Source organism: Podarcis filfolensis (genome assembly GCF_964270895.1).
Source record: "Podarcis filfolensis genome assembly, chromosome: 16".
NCBI lineage: Eukaryota > Metazoa > Chordata > Lepidosauria > Squamata > Lacertidae > Podarcis > Podarcis filfolensis.
The window spans coordinates 3,517,235-3,532,942 of NC_139620.1; the positions used below are offsets into that span (position 1 = coordinate 3,517,235).

Here is a 15,708-nt window from a genome sequence, read left to right on the forward strand (position 1 = left end):
GTTCAAGACCTTGATTTAAGGAAGGAAGCGGGTGAGGGCAGGGAGACTATTAAGAGGAGGCGGACGGGGAGGGGTGTCACAGAGGAGGAAAAGAGGAGGAGGAGAAGGAGCTCTGCTTTGCCATGCTTAAATAAAAAACACAACCAAATCTCCATTCTCCTACCTGGCCAGTCTTTCCTTATCCGCTGAGCTCTGCTCATCATCAGACCTAGAAATAAAAGGGGTGAGCTAAGCTAAAACTGGGGAGGAAAAAAATGTATTTTAAAGTAACAGGGAATAAAAGAAAGGAGGGGGGGAATGTAACAGGAGACCCAATTCATCTGCAATAAGAAGTGGAAGGTGGGTGGGGGGTGTCATGACTTTGCTGGCATTCTGGAACCAGCTGCAGGCCGGGTGCTGTATGCCCTGCATGAGAGGAAAAGGTCTCCGCCCAGAGGGGCTTACAAACCGTGTTAGAGACACAGATGAGGGTGGAGAGAGAAAAAACAAGAGGTGAGAGAAGAGGAGAAAGTCTGGCCAGAGTATAGTGTGGAGCAAGTGAAGGACGAGTCAGGTGGCACAGCAGGACCCCACAAAGGACATTATGTATGTATATATTTATTTTTATTTCACTATATAGAGAGAGAGCATTATTGTAAAACAAACAGTACCAAACCTCAACCTCAAAGCATGCTACAAAAAGAATAAAACAATGAAAGCATCAGGAAAAAAATAACTGTATATATTTAGCGCTAAGCTAAAACCCGGAGTAAAACACACAGAAGTCTATGTACTTGGAGAGGCTTTGCCTAAACAAAAATGTTTCTACCAGGCATCAAGAACAGTACAGTAAAGGCACCAGCCTGATGCGTCAATAGGCAGGGAGTTCCAAAGTGTGGGGGCTGCCATACCAAGAGTGGAGCAAATATTTACGTGGCACCTGGAACAGTGCCAGTTCCACAGGCTGGAGCAGCTCACTAGAATATAAGCCCCAGGACTTGGTTCTAATACTAGGGGAGCTGTAAGTCCCTTGCAACATGCCAAGGCATGAGAAGCAGAGGGCCTCTGAGAGCGTGCAGAGCGCCTTGCTGCTGACCAAGACACAGCCATGTGGGTTGAGAAGTGCAAAGGCAAGCTTTCATGAACGCCATTCCCAAATCCCAAAAAGGAAAGGTGGGATACTTATATGATGAATAATAATAATATTACGGAATGGGAAGTTCTCAGTGGGGAAACTGATTGGCTATTAGTTACGGTTTTGCAGCACTGCATGAAGACTTAAAAAGGAAAAAAAATCCTGAGGCTTTTAATTCTTAACCTGTGGTGGAACTGGTTCAACCGCTGCCTCCTGTTAGTTTTTAAAATGACTGTCTCTTTCCAAAGGAGTCCTGAAGCAACTTGCAAATGTCACAAAATACAAAATATAGTCGGACAATAAAGGACGTGTTAAAAACAAGTAGCCTAAAAGTGTTCATCCAAGGAAGGTCACCGAGCCACATGAAATATCCACGCTGCCAAAGGAATGCCAGACCCCTTAGCGCTGTCCAAATTGCCTGGGAGAATATTGGAAAGCAAACCACGGGGAAGGCCAGGAATGTTCCTCACACTGGTCTGTCTAGTTCAGTACTGTTCACACTGACTGGCAGTGGCTTTCCAGGGTTTTAGGCAGCGAATCTTTCCAAGATGCCCCCAGTGGGGACTGAACCTGGGACCTTCTGAATGCAAAGCAGGTGCTCTACTACTGAGCTTCCATAAGCATAAGCTAAGATTCTAGTCCTCGTGGTTTGGAAGAAAGGAGCAGCCAAAGACAGGAACATAGGAAGCTGCCTTATACCGGGTCAGGCCACTTAACTCAGCACTGTCCACCCTGACTCTCCGGGTCTCAGACCAGGATATTTCCCTCTCCCTACCTTGGGAGATGCTGGGGCCTTCTGCAGGCAAAGCAGGTGTTCTGTCACTGAAGCTGCAGACCTTCCCCAAATAATTATCCAATTAAAACAGCCGTAGTAGCATCCAGGCTGCCTTTTAAGCCCTGCCACTTCCCACTTTCAAATCTTAAAAAAAAAATGGGTTTGAAGCCAGATTTGGTGGGGGAAGGAAACCCGGGTTGCAGCTTTAAAAGAAACGCCCCACCCCTGCCACCCCCGAACGACTGATGCAAATCCAGCAGAGCGGTTTTTGCAAGTCAGAAGGAGGAGGAAACAGAGAAATCTCCACCCCTTCTCAAAATCTAAGCAATTCTCCAGAACTGAGAACTGAGAAGCAGAAATCTTGTGAGTAACTTCTTTTGCTTCCCACTGCATCTCAGCTGGTAATCAACTTGCAACGAAGAATCTGAACCCAAGCCTGTATTTTTCCTCCTCCCTCCCACTCAGTTTTCCTTTTGTGTCTTTTTAAAAAAAGGATTGTTAAGTCTTTTTTTAAAAAGTTATACTTTTTACATTACAAAATCAAAAATATATAACAGAAACGATAAAGAGAGATGAAAATGAAGAGGTGTTAAAAAGCGATGTGTAAGCCACTCTGGGAGCAGGATAAAAAAAAAAAATTAACAAAATGAATAAGAAGAACATAGGGAGATCAGAAGAGCCTGGCTGCTGGATCAGGCCCAGTGATCCATTTGGTCGAGCATCCTGGCCAACCAGATGCCCAAGTGGGAAGGCCGCCAGCAGGACTTGGGCACCAGAGCAGCTCCCCACCGGCCCCCGCGGTTTCCTGCAACGGTTATCCAGATGCATGGCTGGCTCCCAGTGTGGAGGCAGAGAATAGCCATTGTGGCTAGGAGCCATCGATAGCACTCTCCTCCTCCGTGAATTTGTCTAATCCTCTTTTGAAGGCATCCAAGTTGGCGGCCCTCAACTGTAGGAGCAAGGGCCATAGTTGAGCCGTGTGAAGAAGCACTTCAAAAGCAAAAGTTTTCTTTTACAGTCCTTTCAGTTCATTCATCCGAACCTCCTCCCCATCGGAAAAGACCGTCTCCGTACTAAGCAAGGTAGCTAAGTCATGGGTAGGCAAACTAAGGCCCAGGGGCCGGATCCAACCCAGTCGCCTTCTCAATCCTGCCCAGGAATCAGGGTGTTTTTACATGAGTAGAATGTGTCCTTTTATTTAAAATGCATCTCTGGGTTATTTGTGGCGCATAGGAATTCGTTCATATATGTTTTCAAAATATAGCCTGGCCTCACACAAGGTCTGAGGGACAGTGGACTGGCCCCCTGCTGAAAAAGTTTGCTGACCCCTGAGCTAAGTCCTGGTTACCACGGGCGTTGAAATCCCCCATGAATTGCAACCTTGCACGAGGGCACCCGTTTTGAATACAGGGGTAAATAACCCTCTGAGTGATCCCAACATGATGGATGGTGCAACTGGGGGACGGGCCTAACTCGTAGGGTGGAAGATACACCTTAATAAGTAACAAGGATGATATGGTACAATGGCATCTTACGTGGGGATTCGGTTCCAAGTGTTCCGTGCATGACACGTGCGTACATGGTAACATGTATATAGTGGTGCCCCGCAAGACGAATGCCTCGCAAGACGGAAAACTCGCTAGACGAAAGGGTTTTCCGTTGTTTGAGCTGCTTCGCAAGACGAATTTCCCTATGGGCTTGCTTCGCAAGACGAAAACATCTTGCAAGTTTGTTTCCTTTTTCTTAACACCGTTAATACAGTTGCGACTTGACTTCGAGGAGCAACTCATAGAACGCAGTGTACATAGTAGCCTTTTTTGAGGTTTTTAAAGACTTTGGTGATTTTTGAAGCTTTTCCAAAACTTCTTTTGCAGCCATTTGGTATGTTAAGCTTTTAAAACTTTTTTTGGGGGGGTTGGATTTTGGGTTGGGGTGTTTGGAATTCAAGGACTTGGTGTTGGGGAGGGGTTTGCAAGAATCTGGAAGCTTGTGTGTTTTTTTCTGCATTTTTATGATTTTCTGTGACCATTGGGCCACTCTGCTGTTTTTTTAAAAAAATTCTGGATTTGAATTTCTGTGTGCTGGGTGGCTGGGGGAACAGTTGGGGAGGGGTTTGCAAGAATCTGGAAGCTTGTGTGTTGTTTTCTGCATTTTTATGATTTTCTGTGACCATTGGGCCACTCTGCTGTTTTTTAAAAAAAATTCTGGGTTTGAATTTTGAAATGCTCTTTACAGCATGTGTGACTTTAAAGAGCACTTAATAAACTCTTGTTGTACCAAATTTGGCTTTGTTTGGACTTTTTTTGACCATAGGAACGCATTAATTGATTTTCAATGCATTCCTATGGGATTTCGTGCTTCGCAAGACGAAAAATTCGCTAGACGAAAAAATTCGCGGAACGAATTAATTTCGTCTTGCGAGGCACCACTGTACTCAAAACCTTGGAGCCATCCCTGCGCCAACACCCCGGCCTTTTGAGAGGGGCTGGCCCACCAAGCAACGCAGAGCGTTTATACGCTCTTTCCACACCAGGAAAACCTGGCACAAAAAGAGCTTTTGCGGTCTCTCACCTTGCTTACCAGGCAAGGCCTGCCTGGAACACCGGCTCTGGGTTGCTCTCGCAAAATCTTGTGGGGCTGTCCTAAGTTTTCATGAAATCTCGCGCTTCTGCAGCTGGCGCACCAAGAGGGCCTTGCACAGAAAGCAAGTCAGGGAGCTTAAAAGCTCTTTTCATGCAGGAAGAACCTTGCGTGCTTTTAATTTGCGTGATTTCACCCGGCCAGCCTTCAACCACGCAAGGTTGAAACCGCACAGGTTTAATGTGTGCAAGTTGCCACCGTTCTCTACTTCCGTTTTCATCTTTCCTGAACCAGGCCAGATGCAGGAGGTGGAGGTTATGCCCTGATGTTACTGGGCAAACCACAAAGGACTTCTTTGCCATGCTGAAAACTGGCGAAGTAAGCCAGAATCATCAGTGAAAGGACTTTGAGGCTCGGTTTGGATCTGGGCAAGGAGCCCAAGCTGACTGGCTCTCCTGCTGACTCACAGAGCTCAGCCCCTTAAGAGAGATTTCCTGCAAGTGACAGGCACCAAAGATAACAGCAGGCAGATGTTGGGGGCCAGCTCCCCAGCTTTAAAAAAAAGGAAGAAGAAAGAAGACCGGCTTTTGACCTTTAAACAGCAAAATGGCCTCACTTCGAACCAGGATTGCAAAAGGCAGGTGAGTGTTAAAACTCATTGTGGGCAACAGTTTCTCTTGCCAGCGAGGCAGAGATGCCTATCTTTGAAGAGGAAGAAGAGGAACAGGAAGAAAAATCCCCCCTCCAATTTAAGACGTTTGCGCAATCCGTTCCGAAGCAGGCCAGGGATTAAAAAGAAGTCGCTGGATGGCTGCAGGTATGAGGCAATTCAACGGAAAGAATAGCCTGACCTCAGGCAACCGGATACGAGCAAACTCCTTGACCTGCCAGTTGAGACAGTGTGGCAGGTCCAAACAAACCACAGGATGTGTTTTTTTAAAAACTTATGTCTCACTTTCCCATCAGGCCCCTCCCTCCCTCTGTTATTTACGCCCAGCTTCCGCCAGCTTCCCATCCCACCCCTGCCTCAGTTTACCACCTGGTGCTTGCCTTCTCTTTCTCCCCAGCCCCTTATTCCTGCCTCCGTTTCCCCACCCAGTGCCTGCCTTCTGTCTCTTTCCCCCCCAGGAGCAAGTTGCTCTCAGAGCTTCGCCATTTAAAAAACCAACAAGGAATAATAATTTTTAAAACCCTGGCTTTGCAGTCTGCTGCCCCCCCCCCCCCACAAAAGAGCAGCTGCATTCTTCTAATTAGCCGTGCTTACAAACTGAAAATTACTCCAGCCAGCCCCCGCACCCTAAATTTCGAGAAAGAGGCTATTTGCTTTGCTGTTTCAAAGGCAGAGTTTTCGGAGGGATTGGGAGGCGGGAGAAGGCGCAGAGGGAGGGAGGGAAGGAGGGCTAGGTCACATGGGATGCTTTGAGCTGGGGCAGAGATGGATGAAAGGCCACCTGGAGCTCAGGTGAGTGGCACATGCCAATGGTACAGCGCTTGGGCCTCAATGGCTCCTGCAGGGCAGAGGTGCTGGAGGAAGCCTTACCTAGCAAACCGCTCCTTGTCGTTCGGGAGCTGGTCATCATCGCACCTAGGAGAAGAATCGGGAGAAGGAAGACATGAGAAAAGGGCAGCTTCCAACAGCACGGAACGGACTGTGCCTCTTTGGACAACAGCCTGGGTCACAACTGCTGAGACTTGGGAGACTGTTTCATCCCGATTGTTAGAATTCCAAGTCTTGGCAAATCACTGTTCTTGGAAGAAGAATATTATTCTTTATTTGCAATATAAATGTTTTACATGCAAATATTTTATCTGCAAATACAGCAGCTCAGGTCTATGTGGGCGCATTGTACAATCCTTTTCTTTTAGTCGCCTTGTTTTGAAACATAAAGTATGGTGGTGAATTTTTCTTGATTCACCTTTTTGTAAACTGCTTTGAGGTTTTTACAGCCCAGCTGTATATAAATTTTTTGAAACCAACTAACTGGCTAAGAAATACATGCTCAGAAGACCTGCTAGCCTGGATCTCCTACAGACAACGACACTGGCTTGAAGAGATTAAGCTTTTGAACAGTGACTGTTTCAGAGCCGTAGCTCATCAGGAATCCCATACGGGATGAGATGGTGTTGCAGGACTCCGTAGCCTAGTTCATCAGGGATCCCAGGCTAGATCATGGAATCACAGAAGTGTGGGGTTGGACGGGACCCCAAGGGTCGACTTGTTCAAACACCTGCACTGCAGGAATCACAGCTAAAGGAAGCTATCCAACTTCTGTTTAAAAACCTGCAATGGATGATAGCCCAACACCTTCTGAAGGAGTCCGTTCTACTGTCAGATAGCTCTTACCCTCAGAAAGTTCTTCCAGATGTTTTGCTGGAATCTCCTTTCTTGTAACTTGAACCCACTGCTTCAGGTCCCACCCTCTGGAGCAGTGGCAAATAAGTTTAATCCATCTTACATTTGACAGACCTTCAGATATGTGAAGACTGCTATCTTATCACCCTTCAGTTTTCTCTTCTGCAGGCTAAACATACCCAACTCCCTCAATTGTCCCTCCTAAGGCTTGGTTCCCAGACCCTTGATTATCTCGGTCGCCAGACTCCACACACATTCCAGCCTAAACATATCATTCTTAAGATATTATAATGTTGCAGCTCTACATAGCCATGCTCATCAGGGATCTTCCGCTAGACACGACAATATTGCTGTACTATGCAGCCTATCAAGTTTGGCTATGCACTGGCATCACTAAGGGCAAAACGAAGCCTTCTGTAAATGAAGGAGATCCTTCCTGCACTGGACACGAGTCATCCCAGCCAATCAGGGATACCAGAGAGAAAAGAATTTGACCTCAGCTCTTGCACAGCCAAGTCCCATTCCCTTCTATTTTCTGATGAGCCTTTTCACAAGACGGATCCCTCTCTCGCTTTGGCTCAGCAGAAGTCTCCAAGCCCCTTGCCACTGGAAGTCCGTCTCACCTGAGAAATTTGCTGTTCCCTTCTCCGTCGTCATCAAAATCGAGCCTGGAGAACAAGAGCAAGAACGACTGTTATCTCAGCTGCAACAAACCTCCCCCTCGGACTCCCACGTCAAACAGCAGGTGAAGAAAATGAAAGCCAAGTAGAGTCTTAAAACTCAAGAGGGCTCCAAGGATGTTGAAATTTAGGTGTAGGGTTTACTGTACCTCCTCCCACCTGGCCTGGTCTCAACTCATCCCAAAACTCTTCCCAGAGGCAGCAAAAGAGGGGCCCTGTACCTGTTCTTGGACTGCAGCTCCCATCAGCCGCAACGCCAGCAAGGTCAACAATAAAGGATGATGGGAGTTGTAGTCCAACAACATCGGGGGGGGGGGGGGCAGGCACCAAGCTGGTTTTGCCTCAGCAGGAGAGATGGGAAGAGGCTTGTTGCAATAGCTTTGCCGACACCCCAGCTCCATCAGGCGCCTGCTCCTACCCCTGAATTGTGCCAGCACTTGGTCATTATAAGAGGAGATATTTAAGAATTGGCGCTTGAGTTTGATTTTTTCCCTTTTCCCTCCCCGTCCCTTTTCCCTCGTGCGTCATGCTTTTTTGTAAGGCTGTGGCAGAGACCGCCTTGTTTTAATGGATAGTATGTAAGCCACGCTGAGAACCTTTTCGGCTGAAGAGCAAGGTACAAATGCTCCCAATAAATAACAATAAATTCTAAAAACAGGCGGGAAGCCTAAATGCAGCCCTCCCAGCCTCACTATCTGGATTCCGAGATCCTCCTGCAGGCCACGCCCTCTCCCAATAGGCCACACCCCTCATAGTCCTGCTTCGTGCCTTCAGTTCTTTCTTCCTGGCTGGGATGTGTCTGCTGAACTGTGATGTCATCTTCTGTTTGCATGGAAGGAGGGAGGCGTGTGTGGACGTACGGGAAATGTCTGAAGTTGCTGCCCATACCAATTTTTGTACAGTAAGCCCGCAACTTGTGCAGGGGTTACATTCCAGAGATTGCACCTGAAGCTAAAAATTACTTAAAGTCAAAGCACACTGGGTTCAACAGTGGGTGGGATTGCCCAAGTCTTTTTTCTCAGATGCCCGTCCACTTTTTATTTTTATTTTTGGCCAAGTGTGTAAAATTGAATGCGCACAAGTTAAATGTGTGTAGGTTGTGGGCTTGCTGTACCAGCAAACATATTTGCAGATGCTAATGTACTTTTGAACTACATTCCTGTAGCATGGAGATTAAAGGGCAGGACAGCAAAAGTGGAATTGGTGAGCCTTCGTGGTAGCCAAGAAACTTAAAACTTCGAATTTGGAAGGCTGTCTATCACAAAATGGCCTTGAGAATCTCACCAGCCCTGGCTACATTTGAACACACTTCCTACAAACGCATCAGTCTCGTAGCTGTACTTATTTTGGCTGGCTTAGAGCAATATTTCTATTTAAGATGGATGTACTGATGTTTATTGCATTCTTAATGTAAGCTGATGGATTGTTTTTGCTATTTTAAAGCTCCTCTTCATTTTTTGTCTCTTTCTTCTTTGTTAACTTGCTATTCAAGAATCAGCTTTCTTAAAAAGAGAAACTTCTGGCTTCTGGGATGAATCCAATAGAGCAAAGGGAGAGTTGTATCCATGGCGCCACTTGCTTTTGCCTCTGGCCCTGCCCAACACAGGTCCGTGGCCCCCAGAAGGTTACATGCGGCCCTTGGGTTGGAAGGGGGGAGCCCCCACCCCGCCGAGCATCCTCATTCCAAGTGACCACCGGAGCCACCCTTACCCCGTCCTGCGCTTGTTTGCTCTCTGGACAATGCTCCCTCCAGAACACGCGTCGGGTCCAGGCGTCCCTGAAGCAGAGCCCAGCAAGGGGACATCCGATGCCATTTCTGGAAGGAGAGGGAGAAAGACGAGAGGGGAAGTGAGGCATCATCCCCTTCAAGCCCTAAACGGCCTCGGTCCAGAATACCTGAAGGAGCGTCTCCACCCCCATCGTTCTGCCCGGACACTGAGGTCCAGCTCCGAGGGCCTTCTGGCGGTTCCCTCCCTGCGAGAAGCCAAGTTACAGGGAACAAGGCAGAGGGCCTTCTCGGTAGTGGCGCCCACCCTGTGGAACGCCCTCCCACCAGATGTCAAAGAGAACAACAACTACCAGACTTTTAGAAGACATCTGAAAGCAGCCCTTGATGTTTGATGTATTACGGTATTTTAATATTTTTTTGGAAGCCGCCCAGAGTGGCTGGGGAAGCCCAGCCAGATGGGTGGGGTACAAATAATAAATTATTATTATTATTATTATTATTATCATCATCATCATCATCCCAAGAGGGCAGCAGACATCTGGTTTGGGTTGCTCCGCCGACTGGCTGGCTTGCCAGGCAAAGAGCGCATCGCCAGAGCTGAGCCTTCTACATACACCCACAGCAGGATGGAAGTACCAGACTTTCTGGCACATCCCTCTGAAGAAAGCACACTGGACGCCAGAGAGAAAACATGCACAACTCAAAGGGGAAATGTGTCTGGCTTTTAAGAAGGCGATGTCAGGATCAAAGTCCCTCATCGTTCCCACTTAGTCACAATCTGGGGTTGTGCGAATACTGAAAGATCTGGGACAGACAGAAGGAAGGACTTCTTCGCACAGTGCAGAATTATGCATTTTGCTCCCACAAAAAGACAACAACGAGTGTTGCCTTGGAGGGGCTTTATTTATTTAGGGGAAGGTTTTATGACACCGTGTGGGCCCTGCAAAACAACAAAACAACTCCAGTTTGAATGGTGAGCACTCGTCCCATAAGAAACACCCATCTGGAAGCCCCCAAAGTCTCCTGGCCCCAGATGCCTAACAGAGGGAAAAGGGAAACAGAAAAGCAAGTACTTTTTAATGCAGCACCGCATTAAACTATGGAATTCTCTCCCATTGGAGACAGTGGTGACCACCAACTTGGATGGCTTTAAAAGAGGAATGAGACAAATTCATTAAGGAGAAGGCTAGGCTCTGTCTCTATAGTTAGAGGCAGCAACTGAAAACCAGTTGCTAGAAACCACAGGCAGGAGAAAGTAGTTCTTGCACTCAGGTCCTGCCTTTGAGCTTCCCACTGGGGCATCTGGTTGGCCTCTCCTGATGTTCCTATGGAACCTCCATGTCCAGAGAAAGTCTACCTCCATTCCTAATTTCTTTGGGGCATTTGGCCACTGTGAGAACAGGACCGAGGACTAGATGGGCCACTGGCCTGATCCGGCAGGCTCTTCTCATATTCTAATTTGCCCCTCAAATAACAAACCGTTGACTCAATTGGGCTGCCACAGATGGAAGAACTCTTGGAGCAATAAAAGCGCATCACGGGCATGGCATGTTTTATGCCGCGGCACTCACGGAAAAGAACGAAACAATACCCACAAAGATAATTTAAAATTCTGCTGCAGGCTTCTCTCAGGACTCCGTTCCCTCTGAGGCAGGCCCGATCTAATTAATACCACAAGGCTGTAAAACTCAGAGAACAAGCCATAAACCATCTGAAGTGCTCTTAGGGGCTTCAATCTCCCTGCCTTGCTTCTCTGGGTGTTTTTTTAGCGAAGAGTTAATAAGATCATATTCATGTACAAAGCCTTTAGAGACTGTCCAGAACAGAAAGGCAGTAAGGAAAAGAGCAACAATGACGCAACACCAGTCTAAGTTCTGCTCCTTACAACCCTTTTACGAATTGAAAAAATAAAATAAAATCAATTTTCTGCCTGCAGCTGACAGTGGAGAAGGAGTCTGCTGAAAATGAAAGGTTTCCTGGCAGGGGAAGGGAAAAAAGCAGACGACCAAAAGCCTGCTCAAGGAGGGGAACTCTTAAGAGGGCCAAGAGTGGTCAGGCGACATCCCTCCCCACCATTCCTCTCACAGAGCTCCCTGTGATGAGGGACTGAGTGCTAAACCACTCTGGGAATTGGAGTGAAGAGTCCAAAATATCCTCTCCTTTCGTTTCTGCCCTGGTGACTCCCCATCTTCCATCCTCCGTAACACGGGAAGGACCACCATTGTCCAGCAGGCCTATGTCCTTCATCCTACACGTCTATTCTCAGAGAAGACATGCCATAGAGGCAGGGAGACCACCGTCTCCAGCTCTTGAGGAGGCAGCTGGTCCATCTAGGCCAATGGGGCAGTGCCTCACCAACTTCTGCCAGCAGCCTGCCTTCTTGGTTGCTGCCAGTCCACTGTCTCATCAGCTTCCTCCTTGGTCTGAGTTGCCCCTTATAGACAGAACTCAACAGGGAGGAGACAAAACTAGAATTTGCTCTAGCACCACCTACTGCTGGTCTCCCTGCCTTAAAGGTAAAGGACCCCCGACAGTTAAGTCCAGTCGCGAACGACTCTGGGATTACGGCGCTCATCTCGCTTTACCGGCCGAGGGAGCCGGCGTTTGTCCACAGATAGTTTTTGCAGGTCATGTGGCCAGCATGACTAAGCCGCTTCTGGCGAAACCAGAGCAGCGCACGGAAACACCATTCACCTTCCCGCCAGAGAGGTACCTATTTATCTACTTGCACTGGTGTGCTTTTGAACTGCGAGTTGGCAGGAGCAACGTGGGGAATCGCACCGCTGACCTTCTGATCAGCAAGCCCTAGGCTCTGTGGTTTAGACCACAGCGCCACCCTGCCTTACATCCTACCAATTTCAACAGGCAACACCAGAGGCAGTCCCTGCCTTCAAGCGCTACCTGCCAGCTGAAATGAAACTGCCTAGAGTAATATAAACTGCCTGATGAACTTTATGCAGATGCCCTTACAGAAATATTTCCTTTCTTTGGTTCAACAAAAGGTTAGCAGGCAACCAGGGCAAGTGGCAAACAAGCAGCTCTCTGGGTCTGAGGACCAGTTCCTGCAGACACCTGCCATCCCCTTCAAAGTTGCTGCTGCAAAAATCCAACGCTGAACCAAAGGCGTGGCCAAACGGGTTCTCCCCATCTTATCCTCACAACAACCCTGTGAGGTAGGTCAGGCTGGCAGGTCACCCAATGAGCTTAAGAAGAGCTTGCTGGATCTTGCCAATGGCCCATCGAGGCCAGCATCCTGTTCTCATTGCAGCCACCCAGTTGCCTCTTTTGGGAAACCCGCTTTCCGAAATCGGTTTTCAAAATCAGAGGCTCAGCATGGCAAGCCATCATGGCTAGTAAAGGTAAAGGGACCCCTGACCATTAGGTCCAGTCGTGACCGACTCTGGGGTTGCGGCGCTCATCTCGCTTTACTGGCCGAGGGAGCCGGCGTGCAGCTTCCGGGTCATGTGGCCAGCATGACCAAGCTGCTTCTGGCGAACCAGAGCAGCGCACGGAAACGCCGTTTACCTTCTCGCCGGAGCGGTACCTATTTATCTACTTGCACTTTTTTTTTGATGTGCTTTCGAACTGCTAGGTTGGCAGGAATCATGGCTAGTAGCCATTGACAATTTTCTCCGCACCACACTGTTATACGTTCAGCACACCGCAGAACACTGCTGGGTGTTTTCTGCCTTCTCTTAGGACCCAAATATTTCAGATTAATTCATGCCTCCCCCTGCTTATAAGTCCCATGCATTTAAATCTACCAGAGTCGATGAAATATATAGTAGAAACACTGAAGGAAAATCTACCTGTAGTTTTATACACACTACATTGAGATTTTGTGGCAATTAATCCCAACTTCCTCCCCTCCCTTCCACTTGCCCTACTCCACTTTGCACCCCTAACAGGAGAAAACGCACCATCATTAATGGTTAAACCAAGCCATTTCTTGGCTTGCAGAGCTCCCCCCAGATTGTGCATGAATCTATAGGTCGCCTTCCTGTGTCTCCCTAAATATCCCCGCTCTTGCATTCCAGAAATCGCACTGCGGCCCAGTCACCCTTGTCATCCGCCCACATCCCCAAATCATGCAGCCAAGGGTGTGTTTTTTCTATTTGTTTGATCCTAATGTAATCTTAAATTTCATCACATTTTCTTGTGTTGTGTATTTAATCAGTCAATATTTTTCTTTTCCTTTTTAGAGAAAGGTCGGCTATTAATCCCTTAATAAAGAAAAGGGTCATTTCCATTGGCAGTGCCCCCTTCCGAAGCCAAGACTCCCCCCCCCCTCAAATCCTAACTCCAACTAAACCTTTTCCGAAGGGGTACCCAGGAAAAGTCTGCAGCAGAAAAAAGTGCTGTCATGCCCAAAAGCCGATTTCACGATAAATGTGTTATTTCAGGGGAACCCTATTGTCCAGCTCATTTACGTCACTCCAAGCCCTGAGCCACCCCATTCCCCTCTCAGCCCACAACTGCCACAGCATCCTCAAGTCATTCTTACCTGTACTGTACTTTTCCCATCACTCCAAGCCCCTGCCCCACTTCTAACCCTATGCTCCCCATGCTATTAAGAACCCTTTGGCCACACCCCCAGTCAAGCCACACTCTCCGCCATCCCAAAGAAACTCCCCTCTGCAGGGGTGGCCCCCAGATTCGCTTCAGCTCACCCAAACCTCTAGGTCTGAGCCTCCCCCCATATCTCATGATCCCATGTAGCCCCCCACTCTCCACAATTCACCCGCAGTCGTCCCAAATCTATAACCCCTAGCTGCTCACAAACACCCACCTCCTATAACTCCCCATTATCCCAAACTGCAAGTCTAAGCCCCCAAATCTGTATCTCCCCTTACCCTGCACTGAAGGCAGCCCTGTTTAGGGAAGCTTTTAATGTTTAATGAGTTACTGTATTTTAGTATTTTGCTGGAAGCCGCCCAGAGTGGCTGGGGAAACCCAGCCAGATGGGCGGGGTATAAATAATAATATATTATTATTATTATGACTTCCCCTTCCCACCCCCAGTCTCACACTCCCCTCCCCCAAATCCCCCTCAAACCCTCTCCCACTACGCCCCCTAACTCATAACTCCCTCCCCCCCATTCCCCTTCCTCCCCAAAGGAAGAGACCCCCCCCCAAACCCCTCTGCCCCCCCCGAGTCCCTCATTAACCCCTTCCATCCCTCTGACCCCCTCCCCTCCTGTCACTCCAAGCCCTCCCCCACCTACCTCATGCTGCCCCCTCCCCACAGCTCATCCCCTCCACCCTCCAGTCAGACCCTCCCTCCAAAGTCACTCCAGCCCCCCAACCTCTAACCCTGAGCCCCCTCCCGCTCTCGCCCCCCACCAACCCGGCGCCCAGGCCTCTGCCTCCCCCCCCCCCACTCACCCTGGTTAGCAGCGGCTGTTGCCATGGCGACAGGAGGAGAGGGAGGCCGCTCTCCCCCCCCCCCCCGCGCCTCAGTTCTCCCCTCTCGCCAAGCGTCAATTGCAAGATGGCGGCCGCTCCAGCTCCGGGCGAGCCCCGCGAGGGGGCGTGGTCGAGGAGGCGGGGAGAGGGGCTCTCCCATTGGCGCGCGGCCTCCCCTGGGGGCGTGGCCTCGCCTCCCGCGAAAGCAGCTGGCGGGGCGGGGCCGGAGAAGGGCGGGGCTTATAGGTGGGGCGGGGCTTGGGGAAAATAAAAGGCTGGTTCGGAGGGGCTCCCCGCGCGGCGCGTTGTCGGGAAGGGGAATGCGGTGACGTCAAAGTGACGTAGTTTAAAGGGGCAGGGCGGGGGAAGGAATCTCGGGTGACCTCACAGAGTGACGTAGCTTCAGCGGGAAAGGGCGTTTTTTTGGTGGGACACCATCGGCAGGGCTGGTTTTAATTTAGAAATTAAAAGGAGGGCTGAGGACGATGCCGTCAGCTTGGCTTTTAATATAATTTTGTTAACAGGTCGGGGGTTCTAGGTGTGACGTCATGGGTGCGTTTCATTCATTCATTCCAATACGGGATGAGTATTATTTTAAAGCTGCTACTATTAAATAGTAGTATTTAACACAGAGAAAGTTGCTTATTTTTCTCTCTAACTACAGTACATATAAGGGACGCGGGTGGCGCTGTGGTTAAGCCACAGGGCCTAGGACTTGCCGATCAGAAGGTCAGCGGTTCGAATCCCCGCGACGGGGTGAGCTCCCGTTGCTCGGTCCCTGCTCCTGCCAACCTAGCAGTTCGAAAGCACGTCGAAGTGCAAGTAGATAAATAGGTACCACTCTAGCAGGAAGGTAAACGGCGTTTCCGTGCGCTGCTCTGGTTCGCCAGAAGCGGCTTAGTCATGCTGGCCACATGACCCGGAAGCTGTACGCCGGCTCCCTCGGTCAATAAAGCGAGATGAGATTACCTTTTTTACTATACATAATGGGGGAGGGGGTTCTTTCCTGGAGACTTGCAATCTTAAAAAGGTAAAGGGACCCCTGACCATGCGGTCCAGTCGTGGCCAACT

General features: G+C 49.0%; 1 protein-coding gene across 4 annotated transcripts in view; it reads right to left on the reverse strand.

Moving 5' to 3' along the window:
* Positions 1-14,773, reverse strand: part of ARNT (aryl hydrocarbon receptor nuclear translocator) — a 37,495-nt gene extending 22,722 nt beyond the window's left edge. For 2 of the 4 annotated variants that reach the window (XM_083591096.1, XM_083591095.1), the window contains exons 1-4: positions 14,617-14,772; positions 9,213-9,318; positions 7,446-7,490; positions 6,010-6,054 (exon numbers count right to left, since the gene is read on the reverse strand). In XM_083591096.1, the coding sequence (XP_083447222.1) occupies positions 6,010-6,054; positions 7,446-7,490; positions 9,213-9,318; positions 14,617-14,641 (221 nt within the window). In that variant the 5' untranslated portion in view covers positions 14,642-14,772. Of the gene's footprint in view, positions 1-163; positions 209-6,009; positions 6,055-7,445; positions 7,491-9,212; positions 9,319-14,616 lie in introns of all 4 variants that reach the window. The other 2 variants (XM_083591094.1, XM_083591093.1) reach the window with 2 other exon arrangements.
* Positions 14,774-15,708: the final 935 nt, after the last annotated feature.